The 25,036-nt window shown below is 43.0% G+C and overlaps 1 protein-coding gene across 3 annotated transcripts; it reads left to right on the top strand.

Moving 5' to 3' along the window:
* The first annotated feature begins 429 nt into the window (after positions 1-429).
* Positions 430-23,835, top strand: POGLUT3 (protein O-glucosyltransferase 3). 3 transcript variants are annotated; one of them, XM_035264456.3, is made up of 8 exons: positions 430-609; positions 6,634-6,831; positions 11,112-11,395; positions 15,313-15,529; positions 16,499-16,695; positions 18,345-18,539; positions 20,111-20,215; positions 22,683-23,835. In XM_035264456.3, exons 1-8 carry the CDS (start codon positions 546-548, stop codon positions 22,806-22,808), a joined length of 1,386 nt encoding a protein of 461 aa, XP_035120347.3. In that variant the 5' UTR covers positions 430-545; the 3' UTR covers positions 22,809-23,835. The 3 variants fall into 3 exon arrangements, with proteins under 3 accessions (XP_035120347.3, XP_002754413.1, XP_017833009.1); XM_002754367.5 differs by lacking the exon at positions 430-609 and adding an exon at positions 732-1,005; XM_017977520.4 differs by lacking the exons at positions 430-609; positions 18,345-18,539 and adding an exon at positions 732-1,005.
* Positions 23,836-25,036: the final 1,201 nt, after the last annotated feature.

Genomic DNA, 25,036 nt, shown 5'->3' with positions numbered 1-25,036 from the left:
GAGTTCAAGACCACCCTGGGCAACATGGGGAAGACTCCTGTAATCTCGGCACTTGGGGAGGCCAAGGTGGGGGGGACGATTGCTTGAAATCAGGAGTTCAAGACCACCCTGGGCAACATGGGGAAGACTCCTGTAATCTCGGCACTTGGGGAGGCCAAGGTTGGGGGGGCGATTGCTTGAAATCAGGAGTTCAAGACCACCCTGGGCAACATGGGGAAGACCCCCGTCTCTACAAAAACAGCAATAAATCAAATTAGCCAGTGTGGTGTTGTCTGCCTATAGTTTCAGCTACTCGGGAGGCCGGGGCGGGAGGATTTCTTGAGCAGAGGAGTTCCAGCAGTGAGCTGTGATCACGCCACTGCATTCCAGCCTAGGCGACAGAGCCAGCCCCCTTATCTGTATAAAAACAGAGAAAGAAGGAAGGACAACAAGGAAGAAAAGAAAGACCACTGGAGGTGGAGGCCAGGCGTGCCCGAGGCCTTGGCAGTCAACGGCGCACAGTCTCAGCCTCGGTCTCCGTGCGGGCCTCTCCACCCCTCTCCTCCATGGGGCCTGTGGGGCTGCGGGGAGGAACCCGCGCGTCCATCGCCGACACCTGCCGGGCGCGCGGTGGGTGACAGCGGCGCTGGCTCGCGCTCCCGCCCAAAGGAGCCGGGGAGGGACAGCGGGCGGAAAAGGGAGCCAGCGCCGCAATCTTTCCCGCCCGAAAGACCCGCCCCGCGGTGGGCCCCAGTCCCCGCCCGGCCCGCGGCGCTACCGGCTCCTCCTCGCCGCCGCGGAGCTGGACCGCAGCTGCCCCGCCGACCATGCGCCGCCTCCCGCGGGCCCTGCTGCTGCTGCGGCTCGCCCTGCTGGTGGCCGCGGGCGCCCCGGAGGCGCCGGTCAGCGCGCCGCGGAGCCTGGTGTGGGGGCCCGGGCTGCAGGCGGCGGTCGCCCTGCCGGTCCGCTATTTCTTCCTGCAGGCGGTCACCTCGGACGGCCAGAACTTCACTCGCGCGCCCCCAGGTAGCGTCCACCCGGCCGCCCTCCCTCGCCCCGCGGCCAGGTCCCCGCGCATCCCCGCCTCCCGGGAATCCGCCCGCGGCCTGCGTGGCGTCCCTCCCCTGCGTGTGTCGCCCCTTTTCTGGGTCTGGTCAGCTCCTCCCGCCCGGACAAAACGCGGGCAGAAATCCTAAGAAAAGTTTGTGGAATGAATGAATGAGCTCCAAGGGCGCTTCCGCAGTTAAAGTGCGGGGACTGATGTTGCGAACTGACGGCTCCCGGGCGTTACAGGGATGGGGCCGTGAGTCACACGTTGCCCCATCGGTGACTTAGTTGTCTGAACTGTGAGGGATTGCAGGGAGCGCTTTCCAGCGGTGAGTCATCAAGCCCACGGATGGCGTCGGGTTACAGGGCTTGGGCCTGATGAGTTTGGACCAACGAACTCCCGCGCCGAGGAAACGTCAGAGCAGTAGGAAGGGGAGGGGTTTACGTGTTAGTGTTTTGTTTCCTTTTTAGTTCTGAGTTCTTGAAAGTAGATTACAGGAGCTAGAAGGAGAAATCATTCGGTTTTCCCTCTACTGACGGTGGGATGGATCTCATCCTGATTCCCTTTCTGCCTGGTCCTCGTCCCTCGTTGTCCTTCGTGTCTTACCTTTGCAACTTCTTAAAACTTGTCCTGCTGGTTTCAGGCTGTTACCAGTCAGGATTTCCTAATTAATGTCTAAGTCAGGGCTCTGGCCAATTAGCACCTTGTTTTATTAGCGAAGAGACAATTAGAATGACCCAGTGCCTCTGCCCCTGCTAGGCCAGCTGGGAACACAGCTGCCATAAGTGTGTTCCAGCTTGGGAAGGGGAAAAGGGGGTCGTGACAGGTGGGCAAAGCAGAGAATTTAGGAGCCAAACATAATTCACTTTTAGATGTAATGATTTTTAAAATTTCATTCATGCAAGAAATACTAATTTGATGTCTGCTTCTGTGTTTGGTAATTCTGCTGGGGATCTAAGGATGAAAAGTCAATGTGTGTCCATCAAGGAACTTACAGTCTGTTGGTAAAAGACGTGCCGATGACTGATCACTGTACAGGATAATGGAAGGTGATGTACAGAGTGCAGTGGCAGCATTGCAGTACTGCCAGAAACTGGAGAAGTTCAGGAAGATTTCAGAAGCAGAGACTTGAAGGATGAGGTTTGCTGGGCAGGCATGCAGGTGGACGCTCCGGCATGTGCAAAAGCACAGAGGCATAAGAAAGCATGGTGTTCGGCAAAATAAGGACTGTAATGTAATGACACTGAGCAGAAGAGGCTCGTTGATTGTGGCCGCTGGTCTTCAAGGGCCTTGAATGCCAAGCAAATGACTTTATAACTAGATAAAAGAGAGCACCTGGAGAAATTTGAGCTGAGGCAAGAATCTGCCTCTAACTTAACCACCTCAGTGGCTTAGTGGCTTATGCTCTAGGTTTGATTCAGAACACCACTCCTGAAGTTGTCTTCAAGCACTGTTTGATAACATGTCTACCAATTAGACTCTAAATACTCAGACAACTGGTTTCATATGAATTATATGCCTTTGGGTAGAATAATTCCAACTCTATTGACAGAAACGCATGTGTGTATATCAGGGCTTCAAAACTTTTTGTTTAAAGGGCCAGATAGTAAATAATTTAGGCTTTGTAGGTCATATAGTCTGTCACATTTATTCAGCTATGCTTTGTAGCCATGGACATGTAACAAACCTGTCTATGTTACAATAAAACTTTACGGCCACTGAAATTTCAATTTCGTATAATTTTTCATAAGTTACAGAATATTATTCTTCCTTTGATTTTTCTCCCCTCGTATTTTAATAGACAGGGTCTCTCTCTGTTACCCAGGGTGGAGTGCATAGCTACTGCAGCCTCAAATTCCTGGACTCAAGGGATCCTCCTGCCTCAGTCTCCCAACATGCTGGGATTACAGGCATAATTCATCATGCCCATCCCCATTTTAAAAATGTAAGAATCATTGTTAGCTTACAGGATTTACAAAAACAGGCAGTGAGCTGGATTAGCTATAGTTTGCAACCTCTTATGTATATTAAAGACCTTCAATTAAAATCCAAATGGTACATGACTTAAAGTTGTGTGTACATTTAGATATGCACATATATATACACATAAGTATATTCTTTAAACAAATAAAAACCAGTTTACCAACAGTTTCTATTAGACATCTTGACAGAAGGAAAGTTACATTTATTTTTCTGCATGGTTTACCCCTGCAGTCTATGACTTTCCTTTTTTAACGTTTTTTAGTCTTAGAAAGACTTCCTAGCCTGGGGAGCATAGCATAGAGATTCCATCTCTACTTAATAAAACATTACTACTCAGGAAGCTGAGGGAGGAGGCTCAGTAGAGCCAGGAGCTCAAGGTTGCAGTGCATTTTGATTGTGCCACTGCACTCCAGCCTGGGCGACAAACAAGACTCTTTCTCTAAATAAATGCATAAAATAAAGACTTTTTGGACAACCTTACTTTTATTCCCCTGGATTCCCTTTGTTTCCTTTCAGGCCCCTTGATTTCTGGCTTCCAGTTAAAAAGGTGCCCTATAGTTCTGAAAACTCACCCAGCTGGTTTCTTACATTTCTGCCACCAGCATTAACTTGCAAGTCCTGAAGTCTTTCCTTCTTCAAGAACTAATTGAATGGCCAGGTACAGTGGCTCATGCCTTGTAATCTCAGCACATTGGGAGGCCAAGGCTGGTAGATCGCGTGAACTCAGAAGTTTGAGACCAGCCTGGGCAACATGGCAAAATCCATCTACCAAAAAATCCAAAATATCAGCCGGGTGTGGTGATGTGTGCCTGTGCTCCCCAGTTACTGGGGAGGCTGAGGTGAAAGGATCTCTTGAGCCTGGGAAGCTGAGGTTGCATTGAGTTGAGATTGTGCCTCTGCATGACAGAATGGGACCCAGTCTTAAAAAAAAAAAAAAAAAAAAACTAATTGGAAAAGAGGAAAAATCTTATTTTCTCAAGCTGTAGTCTATTGTACACAACTTAGAAAGGTTGCCTTATTTTCACCCCCATTCAACAGTGTAGAATTTATCTGAATGCTGCTATTACACTGCATATATCCAAGTACCCAGATAACAAATGTATTGGAACCTCAGTGATCTGAAGCAGGATATCTGAAACTGGGGTTCACAGACAGAAATTGTAGGGTCTTTGACCTTGGATGGGGGAAAAAACTATCTTTTCAGTACTCTTGCTTAAATTGAGCGTTTCCTCCAGTTATGAAGTAGGCAGCGCCTGTTGATACTGTTATATTCCAAGCTTGTAGCACAATGCTCAGTAGAGGTACCGATAACTATTGGAGATGAAAAGAAGGGGTAGAGGGAGGGATGATTGAAATATGTCAAGTTGGAAGGATATACTTTTTTTCTACTCAGTCTTCTATCTTCATCAGTAATAATGTCTTCATAAAATAATCTTACCTCCTGGTTGTGTACTTTGGTGTTTTATAGTATGCCTTGCTTAATTTGTCCTCCAAAATAGTCTTATAAGGGAGGAAGGACAGATATTACTGTCTTTCTTCACACATGAGAAGCTGGACTCAGTGAAGCTAAAATGCGTTGCCTGGCGGGCTCCACAGTGACTGTCAGAGCCAAGGCAGGAACAGCCCTTTCAACTTCTACTTCACTGCTCCTTCGGCTTTATCAAATCATCCTTCATAGGACTGTCATGCGTCACTTTACAATAAGACCTTGGACAGTGTTCATGGTTGACAGGTGGCCAGATATTTTTGGAGGATTTCCACTTAGCCTCATGGTATAATACCTTGGCCTTCTGGGATTCTGTTTCCCTTGACCATGTGAGGTCAACACTTTTGTTGCAGCTGTAGAGAGCCTTAATGAACTTCCTCAACAACAGAGGAGGGGATGACTCCATTGTATCCAAAGTGCCAGAAGTATTCCTCCCACTGCGACCGCTGCAGAGTGGCATTCAGATATTGGCTCTGCAACACATTATGTGTGACCTTGGGCAAGTTACCTTACTTCTTGGAGCCTTGGTTTCTTGGTCTATAAAATGGGGGTAACAGATACTTACCTCAAAGTTCTAGTAGGAAATAAATGACACAGAAAATACATATGAAAGTGTCAAGCCCATAAAAAGTGCTAAGTGAATTTCTAAATATGCTTTTGATTTCTTACCAAATCAAACATGTTCAAGATTTCTGATTCTAATGATGTAATATTTTGATACTGCCTACATTTAGAAACTGTAACATTTAGAAACTCAGAATTTCACAAACTTGTTTAGTAATTTCAAAAGATATATTTTAAATATTCTAAATTTTGTAGTATGATAGACATGAAGTAAAAGACAACTTCGGTCACAATTTTGTTTGCTAGGACTGTGAATTTCAGGGGATTCACTGCCGTTTTTGCATTCCTCTTTGAGGTGGTGATCTAAATGATATATCGACTGCACTTTGTGAAGAAAGAGGTTTCAAAGTTTATTCCTGGGCCACAGTAACTTCAACCACAACAGTGTCATTTCAAAGCCCAAGTGTCAGCTATAGGAAAGGGAAATATATTATTATTAAATATTTAATAGAAAACCCACAAAACTGTGAAGGTGGAATGGATTATTATAGTATAACTGTTTCTTTTCAAGCTGAGCAAATAGATTCAGAAGTAATCTCTAGTATTTACAAAGATACGTGTGTGTGTATGTGTGTGGGTGTGTGTGTGTGAACTTGTACAAGAGTCTGCTTGCTAGCTATAATCTCTCTCTACCTAAGGAAATGGGCTTAGAAGTACCACTTGAAATTTGAGCTTAGTAAATGGGGAAATTTTCACAGAAATGATGGTTATTAGATACTGAAATGGTATACAGAGAAAGATCGTGTGCATTTTACAAGGAGAAAGTTAGACTGCTATAGAGACCCGTCATGCTTAGATCCATGGATTTTTAACTATCTGGGCTTTAATCCTACACAAAGGAGGAAAGACCAAATAAACAAAAAGTTTATTTTTTATTTGCTTTTAAAAAATAAATTCCTTTTGTTTATGCAATAAGTCTTGATTGAATGATTAATGATTCAAATGTTGAGTCTGATCCATGGTTTGAATACATAAACCAGACCAAGCACTGTGGCTTCAGCCTGTAATCCCAACACTTCGGGAGGCTGAGGCAGTGGGGATTGCTTGAGGTCAGGAGTTTCAGATCAGCCTGGGTAATATAGCAAGACGCCCTTCAACCCATCCCCCACCCCATCCCCCCCACCATCTTTACAAAAAATGTAACATATTAGCTGGGCATGGTGGCACACTCCTATAGTCCCAGCTACTCATGGGGCTGATGCAGGTTGAGGCAGGAGGTTCATGAGCCCAGGAGGTTGGAGCTATAATGAGCTAGGAGGATGGTACCTCTCCACTCCAGCCTGGATGACAGAGCGAGACTCTGTATCAAAAAAAAAAAAAAAAAAAAAAAAAATGCGTGAACCACTCATAGTTCTTGGCCTCAAAGATCTTTCAAAGGAAGTGATTTTTTAAAAATCAACACTGCTGCAAGAATAAGCAGCATATTTAAGTTATTCAATAACAACTATCCCATAATTGTAAAGGTATAATAATCATGACATGGTAGAGTTATTTATATTTCTTTTTCTTTTAGGTCAAACACCATTCAAAGTAGTCGTCAAATCTCTTTCACCTAAAGAGTTGGTCCGGATTCATGTCCCTAAACCTTTGGACAGGAATGATGGAACGTTTGTGATGAGATACAGGATGTATGAAACTGTCAATGCAGGGCTGAAGATAGAGGTCCTTTATGGTGATGAACATGTGGCTCAGTCTCCCTATATTTTGAAAGGTAAGTGATTATTATATACTCCAGAGTCAGCCTGGCATGTAGGTCCCATACCTTTCAGAATGGGCTAAACCCGATGACCTCAGAGTCATGTGCAATAGAGTAAACATTGGATACATACCTCCTGGAGCACAGTTTAAATTTTAAGGGAAAGAAAATTAAGTAATTTAAAGAGATTTAAATGATAAGAAAGAAAAGTCTTGTGTCGTTACTAGTTGTGAAACTCTTCATTCCTTTGTGTAGATCCATATTTCCATCTAGTAACATTTGCCTTCTGCCTAAAGGATTTCTATTAATATTTCTTTTACTGTGAGAATGCTGGTGATGAATTCTTCCAGCTTTTGAATGTCTAAAACAATCTTTATTTTGCCTTTTGTTTGTTTGAGTTGTTTTTTGTTTATTTTGAGACAGGGTCTTGCTCTGTGGCCTAGGCTGGAGTACAGTGGCACAGTCAAAGCTCACTGCAGGCTGGGCACAGTGGCTCATGCCTGTAATCCCAACACTTTGGGAGGACAAGGCAGGCAGATGGCTTGAGCTTAGGAGTTCAAGACCAGCCTGGGCAACATGGTGAAACCCCATCTCTACTAAAAATACAAAAATTAGCTGGGCATGGTGGTGCATGACTGAAGTCCCAGCTACTCAGGAAGCTGAGGCTGGAGAATCGCTTAACCGCGGAGGTGGAGGTTGCAGTGACCCAAGATCGTGTCACTGCACTCCAGCCTGGGTGACAGAGTGAGACCCCATCTCAAAAAAAAGCTCACTGCAACCTCAAACTGCTGGGCTAGGTCGCATGCAGTGGCTCACACATATAATTCTAGCACTTTGGGAGGCTGAGGCCAGAGGATTACTTGAGCCCAGGAATTCAAGACCAGCTTGGGCAACATGGCAAAAACACGTCTATACAACAAATTAGCTGGATGTGTTGGTGCATACACGTAGTCCCAGCTTCTCAAGAGGCTGAGCCCAGGAGGTTGAGGCTGCGGTAAGCTGTGATCATGCCACTGCGCTCCAGCCTGGAGTACAGAGTGAGCCCCCTTTCTCAAAAAAACGAATACACAAACAAACAAAACTGCTGGGTTAAAGCAAACCTCCAGCCTCAGCCTCCTAAGTTGCTAGGATTGCAGGCACACACCACCACACCCCACAAATTAAAAATATATTTTTTTTGTAGAAACAAAGTCCTGTTTGTTATTGTTACCTAGGCTGGTCTCAAACTCCTAGGCTCAAGTGATCCTCCAGCCTCGGCTCCCCAAAGTGCTGGGATTAAGGCATGAGCTACCATGCCCGGCCTATTTAGCCTTTGTTTTTAAAAGACATTGTCTCTAGTTATAGTTATAGGTTGATGGGTTTTTTTTTTTTCATGCTTTAAAGATGCAACTCCACTGTCTTCTTACTTGCATTGCTTCTAACAAATCTAGCATTGTTCATCTGTGCTGCTTTTAAGGTTTTCTCATCAGTTGTTTTGAGAAATTTAATTATTATATGCCTTGGTGCAGTTTTCTTCATATTTCCTGTGTTTTGGATTCATGGAACTTCTTGGAATAGGGGGTTTGTAGTTTTCATCGAATTTAGAAAAATTTTGGTCATTATTGCTTCAAACATGTTTTCTGTTCCATTCCACCTTACCTTCAAGGATACCGATTGCCCATAGATTGGGCTTGAAATTATCGTATGGTTCATTGATACTCCTTTCATTTTTAAAATTATTTTTTCTCTTTGTTTCATTCTGTATAGTTTCTATTACTGTCTCTAAATTCTCTTTTCTTCTGCCATGTGCAGTCTGTCATCAGTCCTGTACAGTGGAGTTGTCACCTCTCCCCGCTTTTTCATCTGCTTGAGCTCTTTTCTGGGGTGCAGTTAAATTACTGGGATATAGTTTAATCCTTCCAAGTTTTGCTTTTACAGTTTGTTAGGTGGGACTAGAGCCATGTTTGGTCTAGGGCTAATTATTCCCCACTACTAAGGCAATAGCCTTCTGTATACTTTACCCAAGCACTATGAATTAGGAGGCTTTTCAATCTGACTGGTACCCACTGCTAAATAATGCTCCCTCTGATCATTTTGGATGGGTTCTTCCCCTGTCTTCCCCAAGAACCTAAGAACACTCAGGTGGCAAATATCTTCAATAACCATGTCTCGGCCTGAAATCTGTTTTCATCCTTTGTCATTATCATTCTAAACATTTAAATGTTACACCTAAATAATTAAACTGTATTATTTTTGGAATCAGTAAAGGGGAAGAGCCCATCCAAAACGCACTGATCAAATGCCCTGATCTTAATATGTGAAGAGGACCTTCTACAGATCTCTAACGTTCTTTAGGACCTGCAGTACTTCCTTCTCAGATACTCTGTCCTACAAAGTCTAGAGCTGCCTCGGTCTCCCCGGACTGTCGGCTCTGCTTCCTCAGCTCAGTGAAGTTGGCTGCCTGGCTTTGCCTACACTTCCCCTCCCTGCATGACAACCTCGAAGCTCCTTTAGACAGCAGGCTGTAGGAATTGTAGGGCTTACGTTATTTGTCCCCCATCTCTTAGACTCACTGTCCTTCGTTGCCTGATACCTACTGCTTTAAAAACTATTGTTTAAGGCCAGGTGCCGTGACTCATGCCTGTAATCCCAGCACTTTGGGAGGCTGAGGCAGGCAGATCACTTGATGTCAGGAGTTGGAGACCAACCTGGCCAATACGTAAAACCCTTCTGTACTAAAACTACAAAAAATTAGCTGGGCATGGTGGCGAGCACCTGTAATCCCAGCGATTCAGGAGGCTGAGGCAGGAACATCACTTGAACCCAGGAGGAAGAGATTAAAGGTGAGCTGAGATCACACCACTGTACTCCAGTCTAGGTGACACAGTGAGACTCGGTCTCAAAAGAACAACAAAAACAACAGAAAACTGTTCTTTCATATATTTTGTGGGGGTGTTTTCTGGTCATTTTAGGTGGGAGGGTACATCAGTCCTGTTGCTTGTTGTCAATGAAAAGAGTCAAACTTATGGCCAGGCACTGTGACTCACGCCTATAATCCCAGCACTTTGGGAGGCTGAGGCAGGTGTATCACCTGAGGTCAGAAGTTCAAGACCAGCGTGGCCAACCTGGTGAAACCCCATCTCTACAAAAAATACAAAAATTAGCCAAATGTGATGACGCATGCCTGTAATCCCAGCTACTCAGGAGGTTGAGGGGGGAGAATCACTTGAACCCAGGAGGTGGAGGTTGCAGTGAGCCGAGATCACGCCACTGCACTGCAGCCTGGGCAACAGAGTGATACTCTATCCCCCCACCCCACCCGCCCTCAAAAAAAAGAAAGAAAAGAGTCCAATTCTAAAATATTTGAAGAGGTGTATTCTGAGCCAAATATGAGTGACAAATGACCCATGACACAACCCTCAGGAGATCCTGAGAACATGTGCTCAAGGTGGTCAGGCTACAGTTTTATACATTGTAGGGAGAGGTAAGACATTGATCAATACATGTAAGATGTACATTGGTTTGTTCTGGAAAGGAAGGACAATTGGAAGTGCGGGTGGGTGGGAGGGGTTTGGCAGGGGGTGGGGCTTCAGGTCATAGGTAGATTCAAAGACTTTCTGATTGGCAGTTAGTTGAAAGAATTAAGTTATTGTCTAAAGACCTAGAATCAATAGAAAGGAATGTCTGGGGTTATGATAAGGGTTTGTGGAAACCAAGGTTTAATCTCACAGATGAGGCCTCCAGGTAGCAAGCTACAGAGAAGAGATTGCAAATGTTTCTTATCAGGCTTAAAGAGTCATTCTGTCAGTCTTAAGGTCTGTGTTGATGTTAATGCTATTCAGCTGGGCCCGAATGCCACAAGGGAGGAGGGCACAATGAGGCATGTGTGGCTTCCCCTTCCCTTCATGGCCAAACTGGCTTTTCAGGTTTACGTTGGGATGCGTTTGGAGGCTTGGGGAGGCTTAGGAATTTTATTTTTGGTTTGCATAATGTCTAAAAATTGATACAATCTTTTTCTTCTTGCCGAAAGGTAAGTTGTTTTATGTTTGCTGCCATTGATACCTCACTAGAAATGAATTTATCAGCTAAGTGACTGAGAGTAGGTTAGATTGGGAGAGGGCATATACTCACTGTGTTATCCAGGTGGTGTGAAAAGGAAGGTAAAAGTGTAGGACTCTAAGAAAATCACTGATTTGACTAGGGCAGATTATCTCTGGATGATCTTAGAATTCACCAAGAAGCAGAGACAGAAGTGACTCCCTGTGTTGTGGTGCTTGTTGATGGAGTGCAGCCTTCTTCCTGTTTTCCCTTCCTAGGACCGGTATACCACGAGTACTGTGAGTGTCCCGAAAATCCTCAGGCCTGGCAGAAAACTCTGTCTTGTCCAACCAAAGAACTGCAGATTGCAAAAGATTTTGCTTCCTTTCCCAGCATCAATCTCCAGCAGATGCTAAACGAAGTCCCCAAAAGGTTTGGGGACGAGAGAGGTGCCGTCGTTCATTACACAATTCTCAATAACCGCATTTACCGGAGATCTTTAGGGAAATACACGGACTTCAAAATGTTCTCTGATGAGATTTTGTTATCACTGACAAGAAAGGTAGGCGAATGAATGAATTGACAATACAGTTTAATTATTTAGGTATAACATTTAAATGTTTAGAATGATACGACAAAGGATGAAACAGATTTCAGGCTGAGAAATTGGCATCTAAGATACTTGCAATCTGAGTGTTCATATGTTTTCCACCTTTGTGGATCTCATTTTCCTGTAAGATTTAAAATTAAGTGGCCTGAGGCCAGGCATGGTGGCTCATGCCTGCAGTCGCAGCACTTTGGGAGGCCAAGACGGGTGGATCACCTGAGTTTAGGAGTTCGAGACCAGCCTGGCCAACATGGCAAAACCCCATCTCTACTGAAAATACAAAAATTAGCTGGGTATGGTGGCAGGCACCTGTAATTCCAGCTACTGGGGAGGCTGAGGCATGAGAATGGCTTGAACCCAGGAGGTGGAGGTTGCAGTGACCCAAGATTGCACCACTGCAGTCCAACTTGGGTGACAGAATGAGATGCCATTTCAAATACATACATACATACATAAAAGAAAAGAAAATTAAGTGGCTCGAGCCCCCATCCCAGGTAGGTGTGCCATGCAGGACACTCCCAAGGTTTATTTGAACTTCCAGACATTTATAACAAGGTTACTTCTTCTTCTTCTCCTTCCTCCTCCTCCTCTTCTTCTTCTTATTCTCAAAACTGTCTATATTTACAGTATCCAAACAGCACTGTCTTATTAATTAATTAATTAATTAATTTTTTAATTGAGGTGAGGTCTTGTGCAGGCTGGCCTCAAACTCTTGGGCTCAAGCCATCCTCCCACCTCAGCTCAGTCCTAGCTGGTACTCTAGGCACGATGACTGTTGCAAGAGGTCACTCTAAATTCCCTGTTCCTGCTGAATATTCCTCCTGTTTAGATTTCACCTTCTGCAGCTGTTTACTTCTCTTCACCTCAAAATGACCTGAACTTGGAACACATTTTCCTTGTTTTTCCCTAAGCAGACCTAGAAGTTAGCATGCATGGCACATTTTGTCAAAGCCTGGGGTACCAGAAACAGGTTGTTTTTTTTCACCAGTGCGTACTAAAAAACAAACACAACCCCTGATATTTAAAAATAGACATCTCTGTACTAATCAGACTCTCAGTCATGCTTGCCTCTGGGAATTTCTCAGGGCTGTCCTTGATCTTAAGGCCTTAGCCTCTTACTAATGTCGTTAGGCCCAGTGTCTTTCAGGCTCTCCACATCCCCCAGTAGCGCCCCCTTATCCCACTGTTCAGCTTCTCTTTCCACATTTGCAGTACTCTAAATTCCTCTTAAACAGAGCAACTTAAACCACCTTTTGTTCTTATTTCCGATCATACAGGTGAAGGATGGAGGTGGGCAATATTTATCTTTCTTACCCAGAGAGACCGTGAAGGGAGGTTTTTGTTTGTTTGTTTTGAGTGGGAGTATTGCTGTGTCATCAGGCTGGAATGCAGTGGCACGATATCAGCTCATGGCAACCTCCAACTCCCTGGTTCAAGTGATTCTCCTGCCTCAGCCTCCCAAGTAGCTGGGATTACAAGCACCCATCACCATGCCCAGCTAATTTTTGTATTTTTAGTAGAGATGGGGTTTCACCATGTTGGCCAGGATGGTCTCCATCTCCTGACCTCATGATCCACCCACCTCAGCCTCCCAAAGTGCTGGGACTACAGGCGTGAGCCACTGCGCCCGGACAAGAGAGTTTTTTTACACCCAAACAACACAGTTTTCCTGACATGTTATACAATTCCCCAAGTATGCTGACCATGTGGCTGTAGTCAGACCTTACTTTAAATAGCAGTCCCACTCCCTCCTCCACCAGTCCACAATGTGAGCGTACGAGCAAATTATGGGCACCTGCTCCTAAAGGTAGTGCTCTCTTCCTGGGCTACAACTGGTCAATCATGCCCTGTATTCTTGCCTCTTTAACCCATGTTGCTGGCTTCATCGCAGTAGATTTCAACCAGGGATGATTCTGCCCATCAGAAGACATTTGCCAATGTTTAGAGACATTTTTGGTTGTCACAACTCAGGGATTGCTATTAGCATCTAGTGGGTAAGCATCCTACAATGCAAAGGATAGTGACCTCACAGCAAAGAATCATCCAGCCCCAAATGTCAATAGTGTGAGCTTGAGAGACCTTGCTCCACAGTGAGCACTTCTGATGTGGAGTTTATTAATGAGTTTATAAATAACAGCAGGGAGGCTGGACATGGTGGCTCACACCTGTAATCCCAGCAGTCTCAGAGGCTGAGGCAGGTGAATCATTTGAGGTCAGGAGTTTGAGACCAACATGGCCAACCCTGTCTCTAGTAAAAATATAAAAATCAGCCAGGTGTGGTGTCACCTATAGTCCCAGCTACTTGGGAGGCTGAGGCACAAGAATCACTTGAACCTGAGAAGCAGAGGTTGTGGTGAGCCGAGATCGCACCACTGCACTCCAGCCTGGGCGGCAGAGCAAGACTGTGTCTCAAATAATAATAACTAATAATAATGACAGGGAAGCAAGAGGGTGAATATTCATCTCTCTCACACTTTCCTTTTGTTCTTTGCTCAGTAGCTGGGGAAGAAATCTAAGATGAAAGAGACACAGTCCTAGTCTTTGAGCAGCCCACTATAGTAGGACTTGGTTTTGTTGTTTGGGAGTGGGAGCGGGTTGTGAGTACAAATACTTATATCCCAACATGATAGGCCTCAAGAAAATAAGTACCCAGGGTTCAAGTGCCTGAGGAGCGTGAGTCACAGAGGAGTGCTGTTAGATCTGAGTTTGAAAGAGGAGAAACAAGACTGCCCAGTTAAATAAGTACAATATTCCAAGTGAAGGGAATTGCATATTAAGTGGACAGCATTTTCAGAGAGTAGCTTAAGGTTTCCTGGTAGGTGGACAGGTGAAAGATGAGGCATATAGCCAAGGTGGAACCAGATAGGCCTTGACTGCCAGCCAGAGAGTTGAGATCTTGTGCCATAGGCTTAAGGTGCTGTCAAGCTTGCTAGTGACATTAACCAAGTTCTTCTAGAAACTTCAGTTTTGGAATTAATTTTAGTTTTGGAAATCTGAGCAGCCCTGTGGAGAACAGATTACAGTATGGAGAGCCCAGAATCAGAACACCTGGTGAGGAAGCTATTACAACAATCTAGGCAAGAAATGATGAGGGCCTAAACTGAGACACTGACCGTGGAGATGGAAGGGGAGGGGCAGAGTGGCAGGTTGCAGAGGCAAGGGCAGATAAGGTAAAGAAGGGGACAGTGAAGGAAAACAAGGCTTTGGTTCTAACTTTGTAGGTTCTCTTGCTTAGGCAGCTGGCAGAGGCAGTTCTCAGAGCTGCTCATTTGTACCTCTCTACACAATTTCCACTTCTCTAACACTAATTTTAATTAATTAATTAATTAATTATTTGAAAACAGAGTCTCACTCTGTTGCCCAGGCTGGAGTACAGTGGCGCGATCTCAACTCACTGCAACCTCCATCTCCCAGGTTCAAGGGATTCTACCGCCTCACCCTCCTGAGTAGCTGGGATTACAGGTGCCTGCCACCAGCCCAGCTAATTTTTGTAATTTTAGTAGTGATGGGGTTTCACCATGTTGGCCAGACTGGTCTCGAACTCCTGACCTTAACGGATCCACTCCCAAAGCCATGGGATTACAGGTGTGAGCCACCATGCCTGGTCTCAAACACCAAATTTTAAATCTACCTCTGGACAGAGGTAGCTGACTCCTGGTTAAGTGAATTTGTCACGTAGGATCCTCACAGTGACAAATTCACATCCTGTCAATGACAGGCATGCTTCTCTCTTCTCTTACTGTTTTTGAATGGTCAACTCTGTCAGAAATATGTAAGAAAACCAAAGAACTGTCGTATTTAGTCTTTGGTTTTCTTACATATATGGAAGACATGTCTTCCCAGGAGTGATGTTTGTTTATATGTTTATTTAGGTCCTCCTCCCAGATTTAGAATTTTATGTTAATCTTGGAGATTGGCCTTTGGAGCATCGAAAAGTCAATGGAACCCCCAGCCCCATACCTATCATTTCATGGTGTGGCTCTCTGGATTCAAGAGATATTGTCCTTCCAACATATGACATCACCCACTCCACGCTTGAAGCCATGAGGGGTGTTACAAATGATCTCCTCTCTATTCAGGGAAATACAGGTAATTCAGAGAAATATAGGCATTCAGGAAAATGCATGGCTAATTAACAAAGAGAAAGCTTAGAGAGTGTGGGTTATACATATATGTTTGCATTCAACAGCATATTAGAAAAAGTCTTTCCTGTATTCAAAATTCTGACCGACTTGAGTAAAGATTTGTGGATGTTACTCAGTTGCAGCATTTTTTTCTGGTCACCCTATGTAAGAACCAAGGCCTAGCTCATGTTTTATTGTGAAACACAGAAGATGGAAGAAGCTAACGCCTTGGTGAGTGGGCCAAGTCACTGAATCTCTTTTTGCTTCGAATATGGACCGACATTATTTCAGATATTTCCTAGTATTATACAACAGAATACACCAATACTCACGTGAGCTTTCACTAGCAGACAAATGGAGAAAATTACAGCATTCTTTTATATAATACAGCTAATAAAAGGACTATTTTTCTTTTTTAAAAGTCTAAACTTGAAAGTACTTCCAGTGGCTGGGAGCGGTGGCTCACACCTGTAATCCCAGCACTTTGGGAGGCTGAGGTAGGTGGATCATGAAGTCAAGAGATTGAGACCATCCTGGCCAACATGGTGAAACCCTGTCTCTACTAAAAGTACAAAAATTAGCTGGGTGTGGTGGTGCACGCCTGTAGTCCCAGCTACTCGGGAGGCTGAGGCAGGAGAATCGCTTGAACCCGGGAGGTGGAGGTTGCAGTGAGCTGAGATCGCACCACTGCACTCCAGCCTGGGTGACAGAGGGAGACGCCATCTCAAAAAAAAAAAAAAAAAAAAAGAAAGTACTTCTAGCAAATTGAGATTCAATCCCATATATTTTTTTAAAATCGCATCTGCTTTAGAAGATGAGTTGATGATAAAAGAGCTTTAACATCTTAACAATGGTAGACTAAAGAGGATTATGCTTACTATATTAAAATATCAAATTCATAATCATAATTTTTTTTATGGATTCAAACTTGTAGGGCCTTCCTGGATCAATAAGACAGAGAGAGCTTTCTTCAGAGGTAGAGACAGCCGAGAGGAGAGGCTCCAGCTGGTACAACTGTCCCAAAAAAATCCTCAGCTACTAGATGCAGGAATTACAGGGTATTTCTTTTTCCAAGAGAAAGAAAAGGAGCTCGGAAAAGCCAAGTTGATGGGTTTCTTTGATTTCTTTAAGGTACGCACGTGAGTCTTCCTCTATGGTATGAAGTGATAAACTTGCATTAAAAGTCTACCAAAATAGGTGGGCTTCAGCACATTTCTTCTTTCTTGTGAACTGACATACATGTTTACATTTTCTTATTACCAAACACATTGTGGTTTCCTTCTTTCGTTGTTAACTTTACCAAATAGCTCAGAACTGTACTTACTTCTCAAAATAGAGTACAAGGATTAACCGGGGATTTTGATGTCATTATTTTTTTTCTTTTATTTGCTTTAATAAACTGGGAATATAATACCTTTTACATAAAGTGATCTCAAATGTCTTTTGTAAATAGAAAAAGTACAAATTCCATGTATGTAAAATGGGAGTTGGGATTGGGGTTCAAGGCCTGCTTCTAATCCTGTCTCTGCCACCAGAGGGATCTTCCTCTCTTGGCACCTTGGTCTTTAAACCCATGTGATGCCTGCCTACTCCTTCAGAGCATTATCACGAGGCCTAAAGGAGAGATGTGAACAACGTGACAAAAGCTGATAGGCTCAAAAACTCCTCGTACCAATTATTTAACAAAAAATTAATTACCAAATCTGGGAGTGTGTCCTCCTCATTCCAGAGTGATATAATGAGTAAAACAGGGGATTTGGGACTCAGAGAATGGAGGTTTATACATTTCTCTGAACACTAGTTTTTTCATTTATAAAAACAAAAAGAAGGGGTTAATAATACCTGCTTTGGATTATTATAATTGAAGGAAGTTTAATGCCTATGAAGAGTGCATTTGAAATGGAAAATAAAGTGTATAAATCCAACAAATATGCAGACAGCATACCTACTTGTGTTGCCAGCATTGCCCATCCTTAAATGTCTCCAGGTTTCTGTCTCCTCAGCTCTAAAACTGTAAAATAGAGACAATGCCTGCCTGTTTCACAGATTGCATATAAGGAACAAATGAAATAACGAATAAATGAAAGTGTTCATTGTTATCAGTATTCAGCTTTAAGAACTTTTGAAAATAGTTTTCCTGGCTGGGCACGGTGGCTCACACCTATGATCCCAGCACTTTGGGAGGCTGAGCCAGGCAGATCACCTGAGGCTGGGAGTTTGAGACCAGCCTGGCCAACATGGGGAAACCCTGTCTCTACTAAAAATAGGAAAAAATTTGCTGGCCGCAGTGATGGGTGCCTGTAATCCCAGCTACTCAGGAGGTTGAGGCACCAGAATCATTTGAACCTGGGAGGCGGAGGTTGCAGTGAGCCAAGATTACACCACTATACTCCAGCCTGGGTGACAGAGCAAGACACTGTCTCAAACAAGAAAAACATTTAAATTAAAATTTACAAAGAGAAAGAAAATAGTTTTCCTACCTGGTTACAGAAATCTGGATTCTATATTACAGAGACATGACTGAAACAGGTCTCCACTCCTATTTCCTAAAATTTAGCATCTTACATTTAAACAATATATTTCTTAAAATTAATCTGAGAAAGGCTACTTGTGACTTTTAAACAAAGAGAAGATATAAGTTATACAATAAAACTTTTAAACGCAAAAGCTGGAAAATGGAAGATAATTCCTCTGTAGTTGGTATTACAGTGTTGATAAGAAGATGTAAAGCAAATGGCCACTGGAAGTCTGTTTATTTTTGTTTCTTTTTCATCTTCCAGTACAAGTATCAAGTTAACGTGGATGGGACCGTGGCTGCTTACAGATACCCGTATCTCATGCTGGGTGACAGTCTGGTTTTAAAGCAGGACTCACCATATTATGAACATTTCTATATGGCACTAGAGCCTTGGAAGCATTATGTTCCGATTAGAAGAAATCTTGGTGATTTATTAGAGAAAGTTAAATGGGCTAAGGTATGCTACCCAGCAATTTTTATTTCTTTAGGCAATAACAGATTCACCAGTGTTAGTTAGATGAGTTCCATCACAACAAAATTTGATTTGACATAATGGAATTGAAAGAAATATTATTTTCTGAAATTACTGTTCCCTTGAAGTATCTAAAGAATCAGCATCAGAATCATTTTGCATACCGTCTCTCAACATTTTGGAAGATTTTCAGAAGATTGGAACTCCAGCGTTATATAAAATACAGATTTTCTAAATGCTGTTTACACATACAAACAAGAACACACAAAATGCAAATTACTAATTCAAAGACCTGAGTTAAAGCGCTTTATGAACAAGAAAACATTTAAGCCAATTATAGTACTCTTTTCTTACCCCAGTTAGAAGAAAAGGCACAAATTTTTAATGAATGGATGTTATACAACATCCCAAGAATCACATTTCCCATAAAATAGGAATTCCTTTTTTAAAAGGAAAGGAATTAAAAAGTTGTTCCATTTTATTATAAAACTACAAAAATGTACCCTTCCATTTTGAGACTTTATACTAAGTTTCTAAGAAACAATATATGGTTATGGAAATAATCAGATGCCTGAGGCAGGATCAGTGTTGTGACCCTTCATAAGAGCCACAATAGCTCGCAAATGGCTTTTCTGTGGGCAGCATGGTAGATTAACTATTTTCCAAAAGTATAATTAGGAATGCTGACTATTGATGGTACTGAATGAACAGCCTGTAGGTACTAATGACTGAATTTTTCGGTTACAAAAGCAATGCAGTCTTTTATAGCTACCATTTTATAACAGAACTTTTTGGTTCCGACTGCAAATTTGTAAGGAGCTTTTAAAAGATGTTATAAAATGAAAATGGATTAATTCTACTATCATGCAGAGAGGAACTAGGCTGGTGGGACAGATGAGGAAGCCAAAGAATACTTCCTGGGTGGCCAGGAAGGTATCAAGATGATCACAATAGGGGCTGCACGTGGGTTGTTGCACTGTGGGGAGAAGGAGAGGTTTCCTGGTACTGTGGAAAAGGGACCAAACTTGTGATCATTTCTCTATAACAGGGATGTCTAGGAAAATACTCTGTCTCTTCCCATAGCCTCATTCTTTTATTTATTAGTTAGTTTGTTTATTTTTTTTGAGACAGAGTCTCACTCTTTCTCCCAGGCTGGAGTGCAGTGGCACCATCTCTGCTCACTGCAACCTCCGCCTCCAGGTTCAAGGAGTCTCGTACCTCAGCCTCCCGAGTATCTGGGATTATAGGCGCCTGCTACCACACCCAGCTAATTTTTGTATTTTTAGTAGAGGTGGGGTTTCACCATGTTGGCCAGGCTGATCTCAAACTCCTGACCTTAAGTGATCCTCTAGCCTCAGGCTCCCAAAGTGCTGGGATTACAGGCGTGAGCCACTGCACCCGGCCCCTGTAGCTTCATTCTTAAGTTATAATTCCATTATATTTTGTCTTTCCCATGCTCTTCACTCTGCACCCCACCTCTGTTCCACCTCACACTTAGCCCTCACTTTCTTTATGGGTCACAGTAGTAATTTTCATTTTTTTTTTCAACCTTTCAGGAAAATGATGAAGAAGCCAAGAAGATTGCAAAAGAAGGACAACTGATGGCTAGGGACCTACTACAGCCGCACAGGCTTTACTGCTACTATTACCAAGTGCTGCAGGTCGGTTCAGAGTGTCCGTTCACACTGCTGGGTCAGGTGTCTTCAGACCACAGGTGCTTGGCCTGTGTACTTCCTACCGGGCTTCCTGAAGGGCTCGGAGAGTCAGCCTATGGACCGGCTGGCTAAGCTGAGGCACTAGTCTAGGGAAAGACAGTGCTAAGTCTTCGTTGGGTGGCCTCCTTTTTTTTGTTTTTGTTTTTTTTTTTGAGACGAAGCTCTCTCTGTCACTCGGTCTGATGTGCAATGGCTCAATCTCAGCTCACTGCAGCCTCTGCCTCCCAGGTTCAAACATTCTCCTGCCTTAACCTCCCAAGTAGCCGGGATTACAGGCTTGTGCCAACAAACCTGGTGAATTTTTGTATTTTTAGTAGAAACTGAGTTTCGCCATGTTGGCCAGCCTGGTCTTGAACCCCTGGCCTGAGGTGATCCGCCCACCTTGGCCTTCCAAAGTGCTAGGATTATAGGTGTGAGCCACTAAGCCCGGCCATGGCCTCTATATTTTCATCTTTATTCTATATTATGAAAAACGATGCTGTGGCCTTCACAAATATAGATTAGCAGATCTTCTCAACTCTCTTTTATAAAATGCCTTGTGGAATTCCTAGTGTAGGTGTTCCGGAACGTCAGAGAAAAACATTTTTACTTATCTGAAAAAAAAGAGGGTTGGACTGGAGATCATTAACATCTCTTTTTACTCAAAATGTTGCCTCCTTATTCTCCTTGATACTTAAGATTTGTGCCTTTTTCAGTACAAGGCAGAAAGCAAGTATTTAGCTTGGTATAGCAAACAAACTAATGAAAATTATATATAATAGTTCTAACACTTAGGGCTAAATCCTGAAGTACTGTGTCTATTGGGAATCCACGGATTGGTCTTTCGAGTAAATACCTTGAGTTTTAATCAGAAAAATCTAGACAGGAAGAAAGAAAGGAAATTATGTTCTTGTTTTTAATCTAACTTTATTTTTCTGTAGGCATAATAAAAGTAAGTTTCCCTAGATGCTTGTGAATACTACCCTCTCATATTTTTTTTCATAGAAAAATTAAATTGATGTTACACTATTTACTAGAAGTGCCCCTTCCTCCCCTTAAGTTGGTTCTGTTGGCATCTGCTGGTCTAGCTTTAATTGTTAGAAGTTTTTTTGTTTTTGTTTTTGTTTTTTGACAATTTCTTGGCTGGGCGCAGTGGGTCACGCCTGTAATTCCAGCTACTCAGGTGGCTGAGGCAGGAGAATCTTTTGAACCTGGGAGGCGGAGGTTTCAGTGAACCCAGATGGTGCCATTGCATTCCAGCCTGGGCAACAAGCGTGAAACCCCATCTCAAAAAAAAAAAAAAAAAAAGTCTTACTCTGTCACCCAGGCTAGAGTGCAGTGGCCTGATCACAGCTCACTGCAGCCTCAACATCCCACTCTCCCTCTTCAGCCTGCCCCTAGTAGCTGGGACTATACCACTCTCCCACCTCAGCCTCCCGCTAGTAGCTGGGACTACACCACCACGCTCAGTGAATTTGTTTATTTTTTTTTAGAGACAAGCTCTTGCTGTGTTGCCCAGGTTCCTCAAGTGATCCTCCAGCCTCAGCTTCCCAAATAGTTTTAATTTTAATAGTAGGAATTTCCCTCCCTAAAATATTAATTAGGCTCATCTACTTGTGTCAGCATTTTGTTGCATTTGGTCCAGTACCAAGAACATACGGTGAAATGGACATGGCATCATTGAACTGAAATATCCAGTTTATGGCTGGTCAGGGTGACTCATGCCTATAGTTCCGGCACTTTGGGAGGCCAACGTAGGTGGATTGCTAGAGTCCAGGAGTTGAAGACCAGCCTGACAACATGGTGAAACCCCATCTCTACAAAAAAATTAAAAAATTAGCTGGGCATGGTGGTATGTGCCTGTGGTCCCAGCTACTTGGGAGGCTGAGGTGGAAGGATCGCTTGAGCCTAGGATGTCAGAGGCTGCAGTGAGCTGAGATCACACCACTGCACTTCAGCCTCGGTGACAGGGTGAGACCGTGTCTCAAAAAAACAAACAAACAAAAAACTTCATTTATAGAAATACTTCAGTCAGTGGTCCCAGTAGAGGAACATTTCACAGTCCTGTTGCCATTTAAAAATGTGTATGACTATCGGCTTGAGTATTCAGCCAAGTGAATTATTCATTAACAAGTGGAAGAGAAATGCTGAGAGCTGCTGTTTGTTTCAGGTAGGGACGTGTGCCTTTTGTAGAGGCTTTCAACCTATACATAAAATTGTGGAATGGGGTTTCTTTCTAGATTACGAATTATCACTAGTGCCTGTGATAGTTAAAGTTAAAATGTAACTTTAGTACTAAAATTAACCAGACCTTTGGTTTTAGTCTGAAGACACACAACAACTAGAAAAGATGGCTGGGGATGGGAGTGGGTGGAGGAGTCAGCAGAATGAAGTGGGGACTAACCTTTCAGTTGCCTTTAAACCCACATTTCAGAAATATGCCGAGCGCCAGTCCAGCAAACCCGAAGTACGTGATGGAATGGAACTTGTTCCTCAGCCAGAAGACAGCACAGCCATCTGCCAGTGCCACAGGAAAAAGCCTTCAAGAGAAGAGCTTTGAGTCAGCCCAGATTCACACTCCTGCATATCCCAGCTACATCTTTAAGTAAAGATTAAATCTAAGCTGTGAAGGACAGTACAGAAGGTTTTACCAAGTGGACTGCTTCTCTCAGTGGCTTTATATGTGTAGATGGATGTAGCCATACTGGTTGAACATTGCTTATCTGAAATGCTTGGGACCAGGAGTGTCTCAGAGTTCAGATTTGGGGATATTTGCATATATATAATCAGATATGCTGGGGCTGAGACACAAGTCTAAACACAAAATTCATTTATGTTTCATATATACCTTGTAAACATATCCTGAAGGTAATCTTATATGATACTTTTAATAATTTTATGCATGAAACAAAGTTTGTATACATTGAACTGTCAGAAAGCAAAGGTGTCACTATCTTAGTGACCCATGTGGTGTCAGCATTCAAAAAGTTTTGGATTTTGGAGTATTTCAGATTTTGGATTTTTGTATGAGGGATGTTCAACCTGTATTTGAACAAGTATTACCGAATATTTTTGGACATGAAGATCTTTTGAGTAAAAACTGCTATTATCAGCATCATAGTTTCTCTAAAAGGAAAACTTGGGGATCACAGCAGATAGAGAGGCTTGCCAAAATATAAATCAGCCTCTGTAAAACTGTTTACATATTTATTGGTTTACGTATTTTATTGGTTTATTTCTATCCCCTATTCACTTTTTCCAATTATGAAGAGAAAATATTTGTTCAGGGTTTTTTTTCCTTCCTGTCACTGCATAATGTCTTCTCTTACAAGCTTCTTTTGGCTTTCATAGTAACAGCTTCTTTTAAAAGGTCTGATAAGGATACTGAAGAAGAGGATGACTCCGTTATTAAAGGTGGCATGGAGACTGTGGAGGGAATATTTTTTAAAGCACTACTCATAACTTTTAAACTAAATTTTGCCAAAGCCTGAGACAACATTAAGGAGAAATTGTGCCTTAAGCTAGTTATTCCCGATCTATCTGATTGTATACCCATCAAAGACAATACAGTTATTAACATAGATGAAGGTATGCTATAGTCATCATTCATTATATATATATTGAATAGGTCAAAGATAACTGTAGGTGAAGAGCTTTCATTATTATTATTATTATTATTATCTTTTTTTTTTTTTTTTTTTTTGAGACGGAGTTTCGCTCTTGTTACCCAGGCTGGAGTGCAATGGCGCGATCTTGGCTCACCGCAACCTCCGTCTCCTGGGTTCAGGCAATTCTCCTGCCTCAGCCTCCCGAGTAGCTGGGATTACAGGCACGCACCACCATGCCCAGCTAATTTTTTGTATTTTTAGTAGAGACGGGGGTTCACCATGTTGACCAGGATGGTCTCGATCTCTTGACCTCATGATCCACCCGCCTCGACCTCCCAAAGTGCTGGGATTACAGGCTTGAGCCACCGCGCCCGGCCAAGCTTTCATTATTTTTAAGCTGAAAAGGGGATCCTTGAAAACCTCTATAACAATCGTCAGGAAGCCTGGTATCTTGGGATTCAGCTATAGGCCAACAACTAAGACAAGCTTCCATTCCTCGCTCCACTATTCTATTTCACTGGGTGTCATTGCTAAGACAAAGACTTTGGAAATTTCCTCTGTCTTTTAGGACAGGGTCAGGATTTATGACTCATAGCCTGATAGCTCATTACATACTCCTTGTAACCATCAGTCCCAGGTTGGGTTCAGTAAAGCGATGCTGTAAAACAAGAGCTATCTGCATTCCCAATTAAAAAATATGTACTCTGAAAATCAAAACTAAATAAAAAACAAAAGAAGAAAAGAAAAAAAATATGTACTCTGGCCAGGCACAGTGGCTCACACCTGTAATCCCACTTTGGGAGGCCCAGGTGGGAGGATCACTTGAGGTCAGGAGTTCAAGTCCAGGTTGACCAACATGGGTGAAATCCCAACTCTACTAAAAATACAAAAATTAGCTGGGCATGGTGGCGCATGCCTGTAATCCCAGCTACTTGGGAGGTTGAGGCAGGAGAATCACTTGAACCTGGGAGGCGGAGGTTGCAGTAAGCCGAGATCGCACCACTGCACTCCAGCCTGGGCAACAGAGTGAAACTCTATCTCGAAAAATGAAAATAAAAACATGTACTCTACTAATTGAAATATTTACTTAATATGGCAAACAATGTAACTATTTTTAAAGTGGTCATATCTATTCTTTAGAACAATGAACAGAATTTTTTACCAATTTCAGCACAGTGTA

Source organism: Callithrix jacchus, chromosome 10, assembly GCF_049354715.1.
Source record: "Callithrix jacchus isolate 240 chromosome 10, calJac240_pri, whole genome shotgun sequence".
Lineage (NCBI taxonomy): Eukaryota > Metazoa > Chordata > Mammalia > Primates > Cebidae > Callithrix > Callithrix jacchus.
The sequence above is the reverse complement of the archived record's forward strand: the minus strand, read 5'-3'. Positions and strand labels throughout refer to the sequence as shown.

Excerpts from the sequence above, each read along its gene's own strand:
- POGLUT3 (XM_002754367.5), top strand. The coding sequence starts at position 807 with ATGCGCCGCCTCCCGCGGGCCCTGCTGCTGCTGCGGCTCGCCCTGCTG. Across the intron at positions 1,006-6,633 it reads CTTCACTCGCGCGCCCCCAG|GTCAAACACCATTCAAAGTA; the intron begins GTAGCGTCCACC and ends TTTTTCTTTTAG. Across the intron at positions 11,396-15,312 it reads TGTTATCACTGACAAGAAAG|GTCCTCCTCCCAGATTTAGA; the intron begins GTAGGCGAATGA and ends ATGTTTATTTAG.